At 36.3% G+C, this 21,790-nt stretch overlaps 1 protein-coding gene across 2 annotated transcripts; it reads left to right on the top strand.

Annotated features, from left to right (window-relative positions):
• Positions 1-1,522: 1,522 nt before the first annotated feature.
• On the top strand, positions 1,523-21,505 carry LOC111399074 (titin homolog). 2 transcript variants are annotated; one of them, XM_023026300.1, is made up of 21 exons: positions 1,523-1,783; positions 1,918-2,109; positions 5,944-6,231; positions 6,420-6,511; positions 6,788-7,513; positions 7,603-7,648; positions 8,255-8,347; positions 8,424-8,479; positions 8,786-8,894; positions 10,642-10,850; positions 10,931-10,994; positions 15,657-15,836; positions 17,512-17,542; positions 17,612-18,684; positions 18,787-18,861; positions 18,955-19,029; positions 19,140-19,460; positions 20,511-20,723; positions 20,809-20,850; positions 20,930-20,992; positions 21,079-21,505. In XM_023026300.1, exons 1-21 carry the CDS (start codon positions 1,706-1,708, stop codon positions 21,166-21,168), a joined length of 4,116 nt encoding a protein of 1,371 aa, XP_022882068.1. In that variant the 5' UTR covers positions 1,523-1,705; the 3' UTR covers positions 21,169-21,505. The 2 variants fall into 2 exon arrangements, with proteins under 2 accessions (XP_022882068.1, XP_022882077.1); XM_023026309.1 differs by having other exon boundaries at positions 1,525-1,783; positions 20,523-20,723.
• The last annotated feature ends 285 nt before the right edge of the window (positions 21,506-21,790 follow it).

Raw genomic sequence — 21,790 nt, 5'->3', positions numbered from 1 at the left:
TGTATTAGTCACAATTATAAATTTTATAGATCACAACTTATTTTTCGATCATAAATTTATCAAAACAATAAATTACATATTATGTTGATCACAATTCATAAATTTTATTAGTCACAATTTATTTTATGATTACAAAAATATCAAATTAATTGGTCATAAATTATTTATAGATCACAAATTATTAAATTATTGATCATAATGTAACGAATTTTTAGATCATACATTATTTATTAGTCACAAATTATATATTTCATTGGCCACGTTATTTATCGATAACAATCATTATACGTAACTACCAATACCTCACCACTATTCATCCCACTCCATCACCACTGTCACCATCGATTGCCACTGCCTCTGCCATCGCCATCATCATGCCACCACACCAACACCAAATAATTTGTGACCATCTCAACGTTTCGTTTTAGCCCCCGCCACAGCCAAATCCACCACTGCACCACCAACAGCCTCTCATCTCTACCACACCACAATTACAATCCCCACCAAAAAAAATCCCAAATCTGCAACTGGCACTATCAACAATCACCACAAAAAAATAAATTAGATAGAGCACCTCGCCGTGCAGCCGCACTCCAACACCTAGTCGCACAGTTGCACCTCAACCAAAAACCACACAGACCATCACTTTACCATCTTCTGATAATTGCAATGCAAACCTCTGAAGCTCCGATGCCACTGCCATTGCCGTTGAATCTGCCAATCTATGAGCGGCGGCGAGTGCTGTCGCTCTGAAACTGCGATGCCGCTGCACGTGCTGCAGTGAAGTGACGATTGACGAGATCATCGTTTCTTTGAATCCACATCAAGTCGCTCATTGTTTCAAAGCGCCGTCGTCGTGGGCGCCGCTTTGTGTAGAGGCTTCGGCTCCGGCAAAGGGGATAGAGAGAGGGTAGAAAAGAGAGAATATATATGTATTCTGATTACGAGTATTACTGAAAATGTACATCACTATCCAACACAACCTTACCAACTAATTTATGTTAATACTCACCCAACATATAATTGCAAAAGATAAATCAACCTCTAAATTTTATTTATTTATTTATTTGAAGTTTCTATATCAGCTAGTCATGATTGCCTTTAATTTTTCTTGAACTTCTTACATTTTTATTCAGTCTCACGTTACATAACTACCTAATTTAATATATTTCGATGAGCTTCAAAGAATATCATTATAGCAATGTGATCGCTTATAATAAAAATATCAAAATTGTTCAAAGAAAAATGCTCCACGATAACGAAATGTTCGAAACCTAAGTCTCCGTTTGATAGAAATTAATTTAATTTAAAATCAATTATTCATTTTAATCACACATGATATGGAATTCACAATTTTTCAAACATATATTTTAATAATTTTTATCAAAATCTACTAAAAATTTATTTTTAATATCTACAAGAATTAAACAGCGGGTGAGTCAGGTTGTAATTGGATCCGGGTCCCGGACCGATACATCCTGGTCCACGCTTGCACAATTTTCCTTTACTGGGCCACGTCAGTGCACCATATGGTCGTCTCTGCGCCAAAACTAGGGTTTTATTTTTTAATCTCTCTCCAAATTATTGCTTATTGTTCTTGAGACCATTGATAGTCGGCTGAAATTAACCGTTTCAACAACTCTTTATAGTGTTTTTTTTTTTTCATGAATTTTGTGTCGATTGGTTTCATTTTATAATTCAAGAAATGTATTCCTCTCGGGGAAGCAGTGGTTATGGTCAACAGCTACCGTACTCTTCTCAGTCTTCCTATGCCGCCCAAAACGTAAGCTTTCGTTAATTAATCACCAGTTGTATTTCGTTATGTAATTTTATTGTTACTGGAAGTTACAGAAGCGGTTCATGTTTATTTATTTGTCTGTGGCTGGGAATTTATCCTTTTATTTTGTTCTTTCATAGTTGGGAGGTGCATTCCCAGGGAGTTCAGTTGGGGCTTCAGATGGGTCTTTAGGTTCGCGACATGCATTGATGTTAGGAGGCACTGGTCAAGAATCAGACCCGGGTGGATATAGGGCTCACGGTCATTCTGCGGCACCACCATCACTTTATGGTGGGCAGTATAGTTCTGTCTATGGTTCCTCTGGGCAGCAGGTTGGCAGCTTATTCTACTGTCTTTCCTTGATTTCGTGTAATTTTAACAAGCGAATCAGTATTTCATGCGTAGAAATAATTTTAAAATTACTGTTGCCCTGAAATTTGATATTATATTGCTACTTTTATCACTGTTTTACATGATATTATATCTCTGTTAACTGCTTCACGGTGGTTAGATTAATCACACGTGGCTATGTTTTATACATGCATCAATTCGGTAGAATTTAATCATAGTGTTATCATATTAACTGTGTACTTGTGATTCAGTTTATGTAGATTCCATTGTGAGCCCGATAGAGCCCCATATTAAAAGTTAGTTATTGGTGGTATTTTGGGGATTTAGGAGAATGAATAGCATAGACAGGCAACTAATCTATTAATAGGGTAGCGTAGTTTCATTTGGGAATACATGGGAATTTAGGGTGGGGAGAGAGTTGAACCTCGCAAAAATTTAACTATAATTGGTAATTCATCTTCACTTAGCAATACAATTTTATGCTTTTCTTCATACTATATGTTGATATCTATCATTTGGTATAACATCACGTACCTGGGAGAAACAACCAAAAAAAATGGAGGGACTGGGCTCTCGATACTGAATCGATTTGAGCAGATGATGCTATGATGGAAAGGGCAAGACCGAGAAGATGATACCGATTGGATTGATGACCCAGAATATCAATATTCTATGGGGAAGATCCAGACTACTGAGTGTCTAGAAAGAGAGATTTTTATCCGCAAATGGATTGTTAGAGGTAGAGAAAGTGGAAGCTGCTAAAGCATGTTTCGACGGCGAGGTATGGGTGCGGTTCCAGTGGTTAGAAGGTTGTAACCCATTGGTAATTGGGACGAATTGAAGGGCTTGATGTTGGACCGATTTCACCCAAAACAAGGCAACACCATTGGATCACTAATATGTCAATTTCTAGGTTAGAACTTCTTGGTCCTACAGCAAGAGAGCTTAGTAAAGGAGGATTGCTGGTGATCTTAATCTTTCGCAGTGCCAGCGATGAAGAAGAATGATTGGGAAAGGAGGATTATTAATGGCCTCCAACCTGAAATAATACTACAGGTTAGCTAATGGAGTTGTCCACCCAATGGAAATAACCCAGAAAGTTGAAGAAACTAAAATATAGTCAACTAGATCCAAGGAGCAATAGGCCTAGTAGCCCAGCAGGTGGAAGACCAAAATTTAGCAATAAAACAGGTCCAATTTGCAATACAGGCCTAATTTTTGGTAACGATTGCAGCAACCCACCTATCTTCAATCCCTAAATAATCCCCAGTTCTTCTCTGAATCACAATCCAACACCCTTTATATTCCCAATGTCAAACTGGTGCCCCAAAATTTTCCAATCCAAAGCAACCATAACCATACAAGCAACTTATTGATTATTGATTCGGAGCTTAGATTAATAAAGGAGAAGGCCCTCCGTTTTAGATGGGATGAGGAAAATTCTGTAGAGCATCGTTGCTGCATTAAGGGGTTGTAGAGAGGATGGAGGTGAACAAAGCTAAAGAATCAATTGATAGCGAAAACATTGAGTTGGTAAGGAACTCATTTTGGCTTTCAATAAATTTGGTGGTTTGGTCTTCTGCTCCAAATACCATGAGATTAAGAGGCAGATTGCACAGCAGCACGATGTAATTGTTTCGGTTGACAGCAGCTTAACAAACAATTATGTTCCATTTTACCTGGTGTAAGATTCAAAAAATCTGCGAGTGGGTGCAGCTGGTCGCGGGGTCTTCATGGATGCTATATTGATAGTGGTTGGTAAGTTTGCTCACTCATTTGGGCTGAAACATCAATTTTCAGCTTTGACTGTAGACGGGGTTCGAAGATAATCATCCGGCTATACTGCATTCCAAAATTTGTAATTATGTCCGACTTTTGCCTTGAGGACAAGGTGAATTTCAAAGACAGGGTATTGGACCCCATGCTAATAGTTAGTTAGTTAGTTGGGGGCATTTTTGGGATTTAGGAGAATAAGTAGTGGAGGCAGGCAACTATCTATAAATAGCGGACGTAGTTTCATTTAGGGCCATATAGAAAATGGGAAATTATGGGAGGGAGAGAGCCGAACCTCTAGAAAATTCAACAACACTTTGTAATTCATCTTCATTTAGCAATATGAATTTACACTTTTGCTTCATAATCTGTGGTGCTACCTACATATTAGAGCCATATTAAATGCGCATGATTCCGATAGAATTGAATTAATCAGGTGGCTGCATATTAGATGCTCACAAATAAAGTTTAATTTAGAGGGTGTTTGGTGGGGATTTTGAAAATTGATTTTTTGATTGTTAGAGAGAAAAGTGATCTTACCTGTGAAAGAAGACTTGAAAATTGACAGCTGGAATAATGAAATAACGGTCAAAAAAATTGATTTTAATTGGTTTAAAATCATTACCAAACAAGATCTTAATTGACAAAACGTGGAACGCAAATTTATATATGTGATGCTAATTTAGAAGTTCTGAAGTTGATGGGATGTATGATGTTAATGATCCATAACTTCACCAGTGCATTGTTGCTCTTCTGGAGCTCTTGTTGCTTTTTGGGAAATAAATTTTTATTTATTATGCTCGTGTTAGATATGGCCTTCAGGCATGTGCACTAAACAAAAACCGTAATCCTGAGCTTTAGTGCTTGTACTCCATGCTAGATGAAGGTCTACCCGTTGAATCAAGAGGTAATGTATGCCTTGCTGTAGGTCAATCATCCTTGTCCTTTTAGAGGCTATTTGGGAAGACTGTGTTTCCTCTCAAATCATTTTCTTCTACAAATCTTTCTTAATTAATTGAATGATTTGTTTGAGAAGACATATAGAGCCAAAAGTCCATATCTATGTATTATAAATAACTTTTTGGTACCATTTTTCTAGTTCTTTTGGGAGAGATTGATTCCCCTGTGTGATTTAGAAGGCTTAATGACCATTAACTTTACGGGGATTTAGGGGTAAGCATGGGAAAGTTCTATTTGGTGGGAGTTCTTTTGCAATGTCTTGGTCACCGGGGGAAGAATAGAGAGTATTTTTTTTTAGATAAGCATAGTTGTATTATTTTCAACTACTACAGGATTTTTTTCTCTCATTTCAATGGTATAACTATATTTTCCCATCGTCCTTTATGTGGATTTCTGATCCTCCATTCTTCTACATTTATTTATCCAATAAGACGTTCTTTTCCCACTCTTTTTTATGCTTCCATTTCCAGCAAAATGCGACAGCTCTGTCAATCAGTTGGCAATTGAGCTTGGTTAAGTCACTGCTAGTATGTACTATCAAAGAAAGAGAATATGCCCTTGTTTGGTCTAGATTAGAAATTCTAGCCAAAGTCAATAATTAATTTTAACCACATATTTCATAGGACTAAGAACTTTTCAGCCTTATGTTTTTTCAACTTTTTACCAAAATCTACTAAAAATGTGATTTTAATCTCCAACACCGTGTGCTATATAAAGTTCTGAAATGCTTGTCTACTTGTATGTGAATATGTTTTAGGTTTTCTTTAACTTTTCATTACAGAATCTTTTACACGCTTAGTTTAATCACACACAAAGCCCATGTTTGGCCCCCATTTTCTAAAACTTATTTTTTCTCAAACTCATTTTCTATCACATTTCATGGACTCATGAATTTTATCAACTTTTCAACAATTTAACCAAATTTTATTGAAATCTAATTAAAATCTGATTTCAGTTTATGTTTAGAAACTTATTCATCTGATTGTCTTGTTATGATCAATAATTTTTAAATTGTTCGATTTGTAATCTGTGCTTTTTAATCTGTTAAACATGTTGTATCTTCTCTTTTTTTCCTTTACCAGATTTCCCCTTTGGGTGCAAAAGGATCTGTACCATCTGCATTGGAAAGCCGGGGTGGTTATGACTCATCTGTGCCTGACTCACCTAAGTTCACATCTGGTGACTATGTTTCGTCATCAAGTCGTGGCTACGTTCAGAAAAGTGATCGATTATATCCTGATATATCTGATTATCCATCAAGTGACAGACGCCAATATATTGAACCACACAATGCGTATATTGGGAGGGATATGCCAAGCGAATCTGCTGGTCGATATACTGATTCAGTTGCTCTTGGCTATAAACATCAGGTTGCAGACCGTGAAATTTTATTTATTTATTTATTTTTTTTGGGGGGGGGGGGTCTCTGTTGTCAATTGTTGCCTCCTGAGTTGCACCTTATTTTATTTTTATTTAGTATTCCACAACAATATATTTAGCAATAAATGGTACAAGAATCAGTGCTTAGGCTATAAAAGTATTCTTGCTTCTGCGGCAGGCTGATATATATGATCGCATGGAACTGCTTAGACAAGAACAAATGCTGAAGGCTCGCTCACTGCAATCTGCTCCTTTTGAAGGGGACTCTAGGTATGCTAAATTAAGAGTCTTCTATTTAATGTGATGTCATTTAGTTTGAGTAGTGTATTTTCAGTTTTAGTGATTACCAATATAGTACATATTTTTCTTGAACCTAAGGTGATGATAAATAAATTTGCTAATACATATGGGGAATAAATTAATGTATTAGGCTAAAGAATGGAAACGGTCATTTTCTTTGTAACTATACGAATTACTCTGTGTGTACCTGTGCTGTTTGAATATATAGTACCGTATCTACTGCACTGAGTAGCAAATTTCTGGCAGACAATCTGATTATCTTGCATCAAGGAGCACAGTTCATCATCCTACCCAAGATCCTGTTTCCTATGTTGGGAGAACTAACCAGGAACATCGCAGTTTGTCAATGCTAAGTGGTTCATCATATGGTGGACCACATGCTCCATCAATTTTAGGAGCAGCCCCACAGAGAAATGTGGATGATCTTGCGTATGCTCAAAGTTCTTCAAATCCTGGCTATGGAGTGAGCTTGCCTCCCGGTAGGGACTATGGAACAGGGAAGGGCCTCCATGGCACATCAGTTGATCTAGATTACCCCAATAGCATTTCGGCACGTGATAGTCATCCAAGAATGGATGTTCGTAAAGATGATAAGGGTGCATATACTCGGGAGATTGAAGAGAGGGAGAAAGACCACCATAGGGATTATATACGTGAGCGAGAAAAGGCTAGAGAAAGGGAGAAGGAACGTCTTCGAGAACGAGATAGAGATAGAAGTAGAGAACGAGAACGAGAACGAGAACGAGAAAGAGAAAGAGAAAGAGAGAGAGAACGAGAACGAGAACGAGAGCGGGAACGCGAAAGGGAGAGGGAGCAAAGGGCGAAGGAGAGAAGTCGAGAGCCCAAACGTGTACCCGAACTGAGGCGTGAACGAACTCCTCCAAGAACCTCCAGGGAGCTTCGTAGTTCCTCACTTGCAAAGGACAGCAGATCTGTGCGGCGAGACTCTCCACGTCATGAAGTATCACATAGGTGGATCTTGTTTAAATTGCATCCTACTCTGGTTCTATATGTTTAACTATCGTGCAGCCTTCCTAACTTGTTGTTATGTAATGCTGAAGGCGCCATTCCCCTGTTATAGAGAAGAGGAGAGAGTATATCTGCAAGGTAAAAACACCTGTGCAAGTGCATAGCTGTTGCATGATAATTCAAACTCGTTCCTAAAAGGTCTTTGTTGTTGAATTCTTGTTCAATCGCTTCTATACATTTGACATCGTTCTTCGGCTGTTCTTCCTTATTTCAGGGCTATTGTTTCAGACGTTTTGTCCATATCTTGCTCTTTCCTTCTAAAGTTTCTTCCGTCTCTTTCATACCCTGGGATCTGCTTGGCTGTAATTTTTGGGTCTTTTGATCTTTCTAACTTCTCTAACTGCGAATATTTGATTCATATTTGCTGGTCATTCTGTGGAGTCTGGACTTTTGTCACCTACTGGTCTTGTATCAGTGATGTACATTTCTTTGCTGCTTTTTCCCGGTCCCTTTTTGCTTTTGTTTGTTAGACAAGCTCAAACAGAGATTCTTCCAGTACCACTGTTTTGTTGCTGCTGAAGACCGTTCTTAATTTTTTTTTTCCTAGTCATTCATCTTGAAAAAATTTCCTCTTTTGGAGATGTAATGGAAAAGAAGCTGTAATCTGTCCAAAACTAGGTGAAAGTATTCTCTTGACCATGTTCAATGTTATGTCCGCTTGATGCATGATTATTGACTTTGCAGGTTGGCTCATTCAGTTTCGTTCAAACTGAGAGGGATTATTTTTCGTTGGATAAGCGATATCCCAGGCTCTTTATATCTCCAGAGTGCTCAAAGGTGTGGTTCCTTTCATCTGAATGCCTCTTTTTAATGCAGGGTTTCCATTTGTCTTAACTGTTTTCATTGGTTATAGGTAGTTGTGAATTGGCCGAAGGAGAATCTTCGGCTTTCTTTCTATACTCCTGTAAGGTACTATTATCTCCTCTTATCTTCTTTATGAATACTACTGGAGTTGATAATTTTTCAGCTATGTGTTAGCCTGCAGCATTGCTAGGACTATAACATCTTTCTTAGTTTCTGTTTCTGTATTTTTCTGTTGGAAGAGAATATTTCTTAGTGCCAAAGGTTTGGTGGTTCCTGTCACTGTGGGACAGCCCTGTAGTTGCATTTGAAATTTCAATCAAATGTTGATCGGTTTCTTCTCCTTTGGCTCTTGCCATTGTAATCTCTGAAATGAAGAGAAGTAATTCCCTATTTTTGTCTCTGCTGAAATAGTTTTGAGCATGATTTTGTTGAAGAGGAGGCTGTGACGGAGCAGGGTGATTCACCTAAAGAATTGGCTAATGAAGTTTCAAAAGGACTTTCTACTGTCTGGAATGCTAAGGTCAAATTTTGTTTATTTTTGTGAATTGTTTGCATGAATAGCAACACTGTAATAACTGATCATGTTAGTATACATTATGATAACTTCCAAGAACCATGTAAAACATTATTGACCTACACAGATTAATTATGCACTTTGCCTCTATAACAGACGGGCAAATGTTAAATTGGTTCACATTGTCAAATGAGGCATTATATAATTGAAGATGGGCCTATGTCTTGGAGGATTTCCGTCCATATTTTGTTTTTGCACGTACATTATGATTGTCAGATCCAAACACTCTTGGATGAATGGACAGTGAAATTGCATAACTTACTGGTTGTTTATTTGCTAGCATGTCCATATCAATGTTCAATGCAAATTTTAGAAAATAGAGCTGATGGAAAACCCTAACTACATAAAGGTTTAGAATCCAACCCATAATGTTTTAGGGAGGACGCAATCTTCGAAAATTTAAGTCTGGTTTTATCATTCTACAAGCATTAGAAATTTAAGCATTAGGATTTGTAGAGTGCAATTTGGTCTAGTTTTGTTATGTTTCAGGAGAAGTATCATAATTTAGGACAGCAGGGTAGTCTCCCTCTGTCAAGTGTCGCTCCAAAAAATCTGGCTTTTGGGAGATTGAAGATTGGGCCTTATTATCTACTCTTTGCAGCTAAAAGAGGAAAAAATATTTAATGGAGATATATGATATGGACTGGATGTGCCAAAAAGGGTAAAACGAAGTAGCTGTGCCGGACGTTTACAGGTTTGACAATCAATACTGGCACTTTAAGATGGTCTAGTATTTTACAAGTTAAGACAAAAATTGGTTGAGGTTCAAACAAAAGGAACATGCGAAGGCTTGGTGTGTTGAGTTGTTAATTCTAGGATTGTAATGTGCTCAGGCAATCAGAGAATAGAACTCTTGCTTGTACTCTCTGTATTGAAATCGGAAGTCTTGTGAGAGTAAGATTGCACCTTCCTGTTCTGAAAGTAAATAAATTCACTGTAAGTTAAATATGAACAAAGAACCAATTCCAGATTTTTCAGACATTAAAAACTTGTAGAGAAAAGCATGTGAATACAGACTTTATGAAACTTAGACATGAAACTGAGCTCCAATGAATGTGACAACGTGAATACAAATGTTGAATAGCAACTAATAAGCTTGACGAAATGCAAAATAAGAATATCTACCAAAACAATGTAAAGAAAAACATAAATAAGCTGAGTTGCAACTTATTTACTCAACAAAACATGAAATGATGAAGTATAAGATTCAAAGGGTCCAATTGGCCTGCAGTTAGAAACCTGCCGAGTGGTTACATTTAAGACATGTTTAGGAAGTGTTTATAAATGTTTAAGATTATAAATATACAGGAATGGGTGTGTGGATAAGTGGGTATTACTTCCAGTTCCCTTGAAATATGTGGATAAAAAATGGCTTGAATATGTATAAACAGATTATAAACATGAGCCAAACATAGGCTTAAACTCTTTTGCTTGCTTTTCCATGCAAGATTATTCACTTTAGCGTGTATTGCACAAAGGAAGTATCTTGTTCTGATTACTTCTAATTCAAGTCTCCCTGCAGTTAAGAGATTAATGTGCTAATTAACTTTGATTGTTTGACGTAGTAACTAAGAACTATATTTTATACCTGGCTCTTTTATTTCCCATAAGAACATTAAAGCATGTTCAATGGATTGCTAATCATCATTGTTATCCAGTTTGTTTATTTGTTGACTATTTCTTCTGTTATCAGCTGATTTTAATGAGTGGACTTAGTCAAAATGCTCTGGCAGAGCTGTCATCTGAGAGAAACTATGATCGCATACCACATTTTTGCAATATGCTTCGATTTGCAATTCTCAAAAAGAACAACTCTATGATGGCAATAGGAGGTCCTTGGGACCCTGTTGATGGTGGGGATCCTTCTACTGATGATTCCTCTTTAATTCGCACAGCTCTGAGGTTTGTCCTCTTAAGTCATAACCTTGATCTGTTGAATTTATGACGTTATTGGAATGTACTAATGTAGTTCCTTCTTTCAGATATGCAAAGGATGTGACGGATCTTGATTTGAAAAACTGCCAGCATTGGAACCGTTTCCTTGAGGTAATCTCTTTAATTCTCCTTTATTGATGTACAATGAAATATAATGCACTTTTTTGTTTTTATATCTTCCAGATGCAAGCCTGGTTATGCATGATAAAAAGTTAACGACATTTATGTCTGTTTTACTCAATTTTCTATCATATACTCTATACCCCAAAGTGTATTATGTCAATAATTTTATTGAATCTTTGTATTTGTTTAGAATATTTTTGAAATAAAACATATAATTGCTGCATGTATGATCTAACTGTGCCAGCCATAGAAAGTATGTTGACCCCTTGTTGTGCAAGGAAGGGGATTTGGTTGTATTACAGCCTCTGGTTTTAGGAGAAAGGATGGTAATGATTCATTTATCTGTCTTCCCTTCTGCTGACGGAGTAAAAATTTGTTTTGAATCCATCCCTAACTATAACGACCCAAAACTTACCCTTGGAATCGTTAATCACGTATTGTGAAATAAAAACTTAACTTTCTGAAAGAGTAACTTTATCCCAACATTACTATAATAATTAAAAAAAATAATAATAATAATTTAAAACATAAAAATAAATCCAACAAATTGTTCAAAAATCTCTTTATTATACAACCATTAGTCAGTTCAAAGCTCCAATACCTTGAATCTTAATTACCTAAAAATGAGATAAATCTTAATAAGGCCCCGTTTGAGCCACACTAATAGAAGAATGAAAATGAAAAATATAGTCATTATGAGCTCCACACAAGAGATAGATTTTCAAATATGGTGGCTTGATGTGATGGATAATAATCATATTTTTCATTTTAATGAATAAATAATGGGAAACAAACAGGGGCTAAGTGAGTTGCAATGAATCCTATTCATATTCAAATTTTGGAATTCTTAACGTGAGGAGACATGAGAATTAGAAACCGAACTTGGATGCCTATAATTTTCATGTGTAGTGTTACTAAGCTTTGACCCCTTTGAACTTTTGCATATAGGATCCATATCATATTCATAAATCGAATTGTGTATTTTACAATATGAAAAACAATTCAACAGACATGGTATGACATATACTCAATTTGAAGGGGATCCATATCATTCCTTAATTAACTTTAATCTTTCTTTAATTAAAACAATTAACATTATATATCTACACGTATATTGAAAATTATCATTTTCCTATAATCTTTCCTTAAATTAACTTTAATCTTGTCCATATATATACACCCCCCCCCCCCAATATATATATATATATACACACACATCAGGGACATAAAAACAGCAAGTTCCGAAAATTGCACATGGGGTCCCTTAAATCTGGACTAGTTTGCAATATGGTCCATAAACTATGGAAAGTCATTGATTTAGCCCCCTAACTTTCAACATCTTACCTTAAAGCCCCAATTCAAGGTTAACAACTATTAGGGTTTTCCGAGGTGTTATAATAATCGTAGCACCCGTTTCTAACTTCAGAGTTCCCTTTTTTGTGTAGTTGATTGATTGAATCTATTTTGTCATTTTACACGGCAACGACTGCCTTGAGGTTTCAGTTTATGAATCCATCATTGTAAGTCCCAATTAGTTGTGTAAGTTCTGCTTTTAATGTGTTGTTTGTTGAGCAATGTGATGCTCGGCCTCTTTATTCCACTATAGTACCCTTGTCGACACGATACATGTACGGGTATGGATATGGGGCAGACACAGTGAAAATTAACTGGACACGGCAACCTGGAAGGCTAATTGCGGTGGTGCCACGGGAAAAAATTGAGTCACCTGCTCGCTTGCTCCAGGGAACGGAATCGGGGCAAACCCTTGTGATGATGGGTGTGGGACTTGAATACAGATCATGCTCCTTTATGCTGTGTTCGGATTGCATGACCCATTTTGTCTTCTTCGTGTTTGATGGGAAGAAGTGAGTGAAGGGAGAAATAGAGTTTTAATAGAGGATTAGGGTCGGGTTAATGAAATAGGCTTGAGACCTGGAGGCTTAGTAAGAGAGAAATAGCTTTTAATAGAGGATTAGGGTCAAGTTCCCCTGGGTATTGTTTGGTAAATGAATTGGGCTTAGGATAGGAGACCCAGTATTATAAAAATAAGCCCCAAGTCTTAGCCATTGATGAGAAAATAATTAATCTAAAAAAATGAAAGATATCTTTCATGGTATCTATGAATAAAAAAAAATTAAAATTTGGAAAATGTACTCATGTACCCGTGTTCAAAATTTGGACTATTTTTAGTCATATTTCAGTATTCTAAATTCTAGAAAATAAAAGATCTAACACTTAGATATGTATTCGTACCTAAGTCCGAGTATCATAGAGTTGAGCATGTGCATGTAAATACAACATTAATTTGTTCTTATCATTTATCTGTGTTCAAAAACTTCAATCCTAATTTCTTTTGGTAACATCATATCTTGTAGAATCATCTAGCACCATTTGATTTCCTCCCCTTAAAATCCTCTAAAACATAAGCGAGGATTTTTAGGTCATCACACCTACTAGTGAGTGAGGGGTATGGCATTATCCCCTACCTAAGTATATTTTGTAATTGCTATTGCTTGGAGGGTTACATGCCACTTCGCCTCCAAGCAAGTACAAATGAGGAATTAAACACGAGTATAACTACGTAACAAAGATAACATAATGCATTTACTATACAAAAATATCAATCTACTTAGCTCCTAAACTAGAAGATCCTATTTGTCAGTTTCCCTTTAAATGCACGAGGCTGCAATCAACTTGTCTGCGCTACTTAAAATTGATAGCACATGAATTTGATGGTACGTGGTATTAAGATAAAAAGATTGAGTCCTTTGATTTTTCAGATATTGTTTATATTTGACTTTTTCAGGCACCTTCACATCCACTATCATGCCAGTTAAGTTCTCATTAGCATTCTTAGTTGTGGGTAACAAGAGACTGTGTCTTTCTTGCCTGCTCAGATGCAATATGCATCCAATATGCATTATACTGTCAGAAGGATCGGCATGATGCATATCTGAAGTGTCATGTGGCATTTTCCCCTTTTCTTTTTTGTTTTTCCTACTGCCAGACACTGAAGACACGTCCCCGACACACTGGTTAGATTGCTGACATGTCGGCGTCTGAATGATGGTCATCTTCTTCATCTCTACCTTCTGGCACATTTCTTCTAATAACAGCGATGGTTTCTCAACGGGCATGGGTCTTCTCTCCTCAAAATGGCAGACTCAAAAGCGAAGCCTAGTGACAAGACTCTTTGTATTTGTAAAGAGATGAACATGTTTCTTTTTAGACCTATTAAAAATTGCTTTTTTTTTTTTTTTTTTTACATGATTTTTACTTTTTATTATGAAAGGCAAGTTCACCTTCATTAAATGGAATGGTCAACTGAGCCAAAAAATAGTCAGCCTTTCTTATTTTAAAAGTAACTTGACATTTTCACCAATTAAAAAGTAAAAACCAAGTATTCAAAACAGTATTTGCTTTGTGTTATAAAATTTAAAAAATTGACCTAAAAAATTTGAAAAAATATATTATTTTTATCAATATGTTGGCAAGGTATCGTGTCAGTGCTTTATAGCTTGCCCGAAGACAAATCTCTCTTTGACCTAATTAATTTACAATCTTAGGAGGTCAATTTGGTTTACTTACTTTTTTTTTCTATTCTATATGTTCTTCCTGGTCTTTAATTTTCTTTTCCCTAAAAAACAAGGTATAACTCTAGTGGATATAGTGTTCTTATTTCTGGCTTCCTGATCTCGTCCGGTTTCTCCGTCCTCTCAGATTTTGCTCACTCAACCATGACAGCTTCTCGTGGGGTTTGTGCTATTAGGAGTTCAGTAGTATATGTCTCTCTTTATCTATTGTAACATTCTTTTTCCAGAAAACCTCAACTGAAATCTTGCTTATATGCTAGAAGGCAATTATTTATAGTGGGTTCTATTTTTTTTCAAGTTCATTTTGATCCAGGAGTTTTTGGATGTCTTTCTTTTGTTAATTACTATAATGTCCTTTGATTGATGAGAAAGTTGACTCAGAAGGCTGTGTGGAAAATCAGAGTTAATATGACTGAATTCTCTGTCCTGGGAAAAGTTTACATGACCCGGTTTATTATGAAATGGTAATAATTTTCAGAAGATTACAAATAAGATGGACCTGAAAAGGAAGCATGTTGATGAACTGCTTATCAACTGAAATTCTTCAGGAGGTATAATAGATTTTTGTCTCCAGATGTGTTGCTTGTCTTTCAGTACAGTGGTGAAAGAACTCTTCCATGTTTGTCTTTATGGAAGGAGGAGGCAACATTCTTAAAAAGATCTGGATAACATAAAAGGGTGCTTCTTTTTCCAGTGTATACTGCCATATCTGGTAGAAAGCTAGAGAAAAAGGATAAATACTAACATTTGGTAGAATAAGAGAAAAATGTGGAAAAGACTAATGTGATTATTGTATAGTATAGAAATGAAAGGGAAGGCTTCTGAAGTGCTGAGCAGCCTCAGCATGTTAAAGGCCACCTCTTGGATATTTAATCCTTTAGTTAGTTATTTTCTCTTTAAAATTAAATCTACTTCTTTAATGAACTATGAGAATTTTGCATTTGAATTACAATGCACCTTCTTAATGCCTTGTTACATTCACTTTTACTTTCAAAACTTAGATGCCTCTGTTTTTTACATTATCATGATTATTAGATAAACTGTCTTGGCCTTGCAGATTCACTACCAGAGAGTTGGAAAGGATGGGTTCTTCAGTCATAAAGAAGTTACAGTACTATATGTTCCAGATCTGTCCGACTGTCTGCCTTCACTGAATTCGTGGAAAGACCAATGGCTTAATCACAAAAAGGTTGTCTCTGAGAGGGAACAGGAGCGGCAGCATGCTCTAAAGAATGAGGTTCTTTATGTTCCTTTTGTCTGAATTTTAATATGAACGTACAAAGATCATTAACATTTTATGCACCCAAAAATCTTTTGATGCGTAGACTGCTGGATTTCAAGGTCTGGCAGCTTTATTGGGTTATTTTGCATTTGGTTTATCAAACTAAATTGCAATGAGAACAAAATAACCCTCTTGCTAGCACTCAATTTGGCAAGTACTAGAATATCAAAATTTACTACCTGAAGGGTTGGGATTACGAGAATGGTCTAGCATAATTTTTTCAGAAGAGTTAGCTCCTTGTTAGTGATTACATATTTTATGTGAGAGACCATTACTTTCTGTGGCACCTTCTTCTTCTTTCAACATTAAAGCATTTTTTTCCCTGATGAGTGGTTTCTGAAGGAATGAAGAGAGTGTAACTATGATTCTGCCTGACATGCTTTTTTTTTTCTCCTGCTACTGAGCTATTCTTTGGTTTACCAAATGCTAAAGGATTTTTAGATACTTAAGCAAAATATTTAGGTCTTTATTTGCGTAATGCATACATGGTACCTGAAACGTTGTTATCAGGATATAGTCTTTTTTTAAATTCTCTTAAGATAACACAACATTTGTTCTGATGCCGGATAAAAGGGATTCCGGCAGAGAATAAAATTAGCAGGAAAGAAGCAGAATTGCAGAACCTTTGCAAGAAGGAGAAGAGAAGAGGAAGAGAAGACGAAGACGGCAGCAGGGGGAAAGAAACCCGGAGAAGTTAGGGAGAAAGGGGAAGGAAAACTTGAGGCACAAACATATCATTCATTTTCATCGTTCATCAACTGTCTCAAATACGCAACAAAACAGAAATAAATAGCAAAACAAAAACCCTAAAGAGAAGGACTTGGGCCAAACCCACTATACAAACCCAATAACAGAAACATAAATAATGATCCAAATAGAATATAACTAATAGTCCAAATAGAAAATAAATAATAAATGGATGTCCGCATCATGTTCACTGTGATGAAAGGAATGAGATTAAGATTTCTTCAATTTCATTCATTGAACTAGAGAAGCCGGTCAATTGTTTTAACTAATAACTTGCTGTGGTACTGCACAGTTACATTGGAACAAATTTATCGGATAAATCTTAAAAGAATTTAAACGCATTGTCACATGCTCGAAGTTAGGAATGTTGGCCAACTTGCTGGGAAAGCACCAGCAAATAGTCAGCATCTCATCATCAAATCTCACAATCTACATCCCTACTTGGCGGGCAAGGATATCACTCTATGAAGTAGGAATTTACTGAAGATGATGAATTCTTCATGCAAAAAAAAAAAATAATAATAATAAAATAAAAAAAAAAAAAAAAATAATAATAATAATAAAAATAAATAAATAAATAAAATTCGTTAGTAATCGAAATTTTATCGTATTCTATGAAATGACTTTTCTTATATATATTTTTAGAAGCTACAACATTTAGTACTTAATATGTTCTTTTTATGCAGTTGATTGGGTTGACATGGTTGTTTTATTTTCAACCCTGGGACTTAATTTGGCCTCTAGTAGGTTCCCTTTTTTCTAATGCCAAGGACCAATAACATCTTGTTGTTTGATTTTGGCGTTTGCTTCTATTTTAAAGATTTAATATGTATCTATAGTTGATTTATCTGTGACTGATCCGTTTATGTGCATGTCAAATTAGATACCGGGAGACAAGCAGGAAAGCTTGAAAGGTAAGAATCCAAATGTCTACTGGGATTTCTTTGTCTGGTTATATTTTCTTACCAACTAATTCATTTCAGATTTGGACCCGAAGAAACTTGAGGATGTTAAAGATGCGAAAACCAAAAATGAATCACAGAAAAAGAAAGAAATTTCATCTTCCGGACGGTCTGTTGAAGTTAATAAAAAGGAAAAAGATGCCCATAAACCCAAAGGCAAAGCGAATTCAGCTTCTGAAAAAGAGGGGAATGAGAAAGATAAAGCATCTGAAAATAAACATGCGGTCAAACCAGCTGAGGAAGACAAGGATGTAGGGGAGAAGGTTGCGGGGGAAAATGCCAGTATTCAGGCAGCTAGTACCATGAAGCTGGGAAAAAAGAAAACCATAAAGAGGATTGTTAAAAAGAAAGTTGTTAATGATAAAGGTTCTGCAGAAAGTGCTGCTAAACCGAATGATAAGCTCGGCGAAGAAGGTATTGGTGAGAAGAATATTATCTCAGAAGTTGCTGACCAACAGGACAGCCTATCATCTAATCCTCCAGCTATCAAAACTTTTATAAGGAAGAAAACAGTGAAAAAGCCTGTTAAATCTGTTGAGGAAAAAGTCGAGTGCTTAGCTCCTGATGTGAAAACTCTGAATAATCCTGAGTCTGTAGATGATAAAGCAATGGTTAAATCGGATGGAACCACTGATGCTGTTGTCCAAGATGGTAGCGCAAAAACAACAGTAAAGAAGAAAGTAGTTAAAAGGGTCCTGAAAAGGAAGGCAGTTTCTGCAGACACCAAGAGTAGTAAGGTTTCCGTAGATGACCTAAAGGGAGAAATAAAGGCTGTTCAGCCTGAAATTGATGCACTTATTAAGGAGGAACAAAATGAAACAGTTGCTGATAAGGAGGGTGGAAATAGTGTGGGAAAAAAAAATTCTGGATCCGAGAAGGATAATAATAACAAGCAAAAATATTCTCAAAATGATAATTGCACAAAGTCAGAAGGAAGGGAAGAGCTGAAAGATGAGAAAATAAGAAAAGACCATGCTGGAAAAGATGAGCCTGCAAGCAAAGCACATAAAGAGGTGAAAGAAAAGAAAAAGGTTGAAGAACCTCCCCGACATCCTGGATTGTTTCTTCGAACAAAAGGGAGCAAGGATTCTAAAGTATGTTGAGTGCAGAACATGTCATTGTCATCTATACATGCCCTCTTCTTGTGTGGGATGTCACATGCTGAATCTAATTAATTTTATTTTTAATATGCGCAGATGCATTCACTATCACTCTCACTGGATTCTCTTCTGGATTATTCTGACCAGGATATTGAAGAATCAACATTTGAGGTATCTGAAATTACCATTCATAAATTTGCATCCTTTCTTGGTCACTGCACGCATTTGACATACTTCTACTTTCTTCAACTCCTGTTCTTGCAGTTATCATTGTTTGCAGAATCCCTCTATGAGATGCTTCAATACAAAATGGGTTGTCGTCTGTTGACTTTCCTTCAGGTTATCTTGAAGCTTTTATCTTAGCACTTGTATTTTCCATGATCGTTCACTGGGAGAGATTTCGTTTAAGTAATTGTTATTTTTGTTCATTCGTTTTCTCTTGTTTGTAGGAGCTGCGCATCAAATTTGTAAGGAAGAGAAATCAACGGAAGAGGCCAAGGGAAGAAACTTCCAAGAAGGAAAATGGAGAAAAATTGTTGAAGAAGCGTGTAAAAGCAGAAGAGTCCAATGAGAAAATTGAAAACGAAATTGAAGCATGTGACAATGCTCGAACAAATGACAGTAACAATATCATCAAGCAAGAGGTTACTTCCTCAAAACAGCTTGAAGATGATAAGCCTCAAGATGAACCTAATGAGGAAGACCCAGAGGAAGATCCAGAGGAAGATGAAGAAATTCCTGATGCAAGCCCACAGCATAACTCAACTGAGGCAAGAGTTTTCATCTTTCATTTTCCATCTCTTTCATATGCTGTTTTGATTTCCCTTCTTTTTTCTTTTCATTTGGAGGGGTTTTTTAGTTGATGGTCGAGGTGATGGTGTGTGACAATGTTGCGACTCTGTTCAATATATTAGCCTCTGTTTGGATACATAATTCAGTCAAAGTCGGACATTAATTTAAATCACTCATCCATAACTGCTAATTATTATTTACGCATTGTGGGACCCACTATTGTTCCTCTTTATAAATGGAGGCTTAATTATCAAGGACATTTGGTTCTCTCCCAGATTTAGGCAAAGCATGAGATATAACTTACCTATGATGCAGGATCCTGTTAATTTATGTAGTAGAAAATGGATTTGGGAAGATGATTATTTGCTAATTCATTAGCTGAATCGAAATACTGGTTGGATTAATTGATTCAAGTTGTGGTATGGTTGAAGTTAGATGCTCAAAGTGATATTGAAGTTTGATCGGTTCATTGAGAAGGATAAAATATTGTATAACAATTTATCAACAATTAGGAGAGGCTTGGATCACTGGAGGAAGCTTGAAAGAGTTTCATTTTTCATGAGATGATGGAACTCTTTTGACTATGTCACTCTTTATTACCTAGGGCAGGTAAAACTCAAAAATTAAAAAGAATCTAAACTTCATGGAGCACAATGATAGGGCCCAACAATTTGGACATAAAATTGCATGTGATTTTTAGTTTAATTGGAGATAAATGTTCAGTGGTTCGACGGTTTTGCCTTCTAGCCATGGGTCATGGGATAGTTGCATGTGATTTAAACTTTTACATTGATGGTTTTGGTCGCTTAGGAACCCAGTTCAATTTAAATAGGTTGGAGGCCCAAAACCACACTTTTGAAGGTTGATGGGGACCATAGCCGCACCACTTGTGAGGTTGGGAAACCACTCCTAATTTACCCCATGTTAGTGTTGAACAATATTCAACGGCTCATCAGAACGAACACAAATATTTGTATATTAACTGTACAATATACCTCCAAATGACAAAATGTTGTAACCTGGTCCAGTTGTCCATGCAGAAAGTTGTTGAAGATGGAAAGACAGACACTGATGCTAAAAGTAAAGAAGTTAATGTGGAAGAGAAGAACAAAGAGCAGGAGACAACAAAGCAAGCTCCAGAGAAAGAGACCATTGTGGACAAGAGCAACAAAGAAAAGGTGACAAAGGTGGAACCAAAAACTAAAGACACCCCGGTTGTTGTTGACAAGAAACTGCTGCAGGCATGTTACTGCTAGTTCCCTACTTCAATTCTGTTAAATACCCTTGTTAGATTATGTTCTCTGATTGATTTTCCTGTTGAAGCAGGCTTTCAGGTTTTTTGATCGAAATCGTGTGGGATACATTCGGGTAAACTATATTTTTCTCCTTCCTTGTTGGATAATTACAAAGAATATAGACCATATATTACATGTTAGTTTACTTTCAGGTCGAAGATTTGAGATTGATCATCCACAATTTAGGGAAGTTCCTCTCGCACCGAGATGTCAAGGTTTGTTATGATGACCATTCTATATCATAATAGAAGCTCGTGTTTTGTGCACTCTTTTTGTCTATTAATAATTTTCAAATAATCAGGAACTTGTGCAAAGTGCCCTCTTGGAGAGCAACACAGGAAGAGATGACAGGATTCTTTATGATAAGTTGGTGAAGAAGTCTGACAAATAAAGCCATTGAGAGAATTTGCTAGATTTCATCTAGTTCTCTCAAACTTACGAGAACTTCACTAGGATTGTCAGCTCTAATTTTCATCTGCAATTTCAGCTTTGATTATGTTTGAATGAAAGACCGAGTTGCATATCGTGTGCTTATTCTACATTTTCTTTATCTCGTGGGATGTTTTGAAGTAATGCACAAAGAAGACTACAGTTGGGCTCTAATGCCAATATGAAATATTTTTCGATTCCTACTGCACAAGGAATGATTTTTAGCATTGTTTCAATCATGTTTTTCTTCAATTTCTCAACATTTTAATTGGTATTTCATAGATGGATGGCAATGTCTACTTCACTTCTATTGAGCTGGTATTCTTAAATGTACGAGATGGTTTGTTATTGCAACTAGCTGCAACTGAAGTTTGATTAATAAGAGTGTTTATGTAGAAACATACCAAGAAAGAGTTTTATCATGAGCATCAAAGCCCGTATATCTAAACGTGACCTCTCCTCTTAAATTTATCGATTGTTTGTTCTAGTTAGAACATAGGACGACCCCTCTTCCCAATTATATCAAAATAATTGTTTGTTTGATATTTATGCTTGAGCGTCTTGAATCGGGATTGTGGGGTGCA

The sequence above is a fragment of the Olea europaea genome, chromosome 1 (assembly GCF_002742605.1).
Source record: "Olea europaea var. sylvestris chromosome 1, O_europaea_v1, whole genome shotgun sequence".
Classification (NCBI taxonomy): domain Eukaryota; kingdom Viridiplantae; phylum Streptophyta; class Magnoliopsida; order Lamiales; family Oleaceae; genus Olea; species Olea europaea.
Note: the sequence above shows the minus strand (reverse complement) of the source record. Positions and strands in the feature narration are given on the sequence as shown.

Bases quoted from the DNA above. Each gene is read 5' to 3' on its own strand.
- LOC111399074 (XM_023026300.1), top strand. From the start codon at position 1,706: ATGTATTCCTCTCGGGGAAGCAGTGGTTATGGTCAACAGCTACCGTAC. The intron at 10,851-10,930 runs GTTTGTCCTCTT...TCCTTCTTTCAG, and splicing joins TTAATTCGCACAGCTCTGAG to ATATGCAAAGGATGTGACGG. The intron at 10,995-15,656 runs GTAATCTCTTTA...TTGGCCTTGCAG, and splicing joins ATTGGAACCGTTTCCTTGAG to ATTCACTACCAGAGAGTTGG.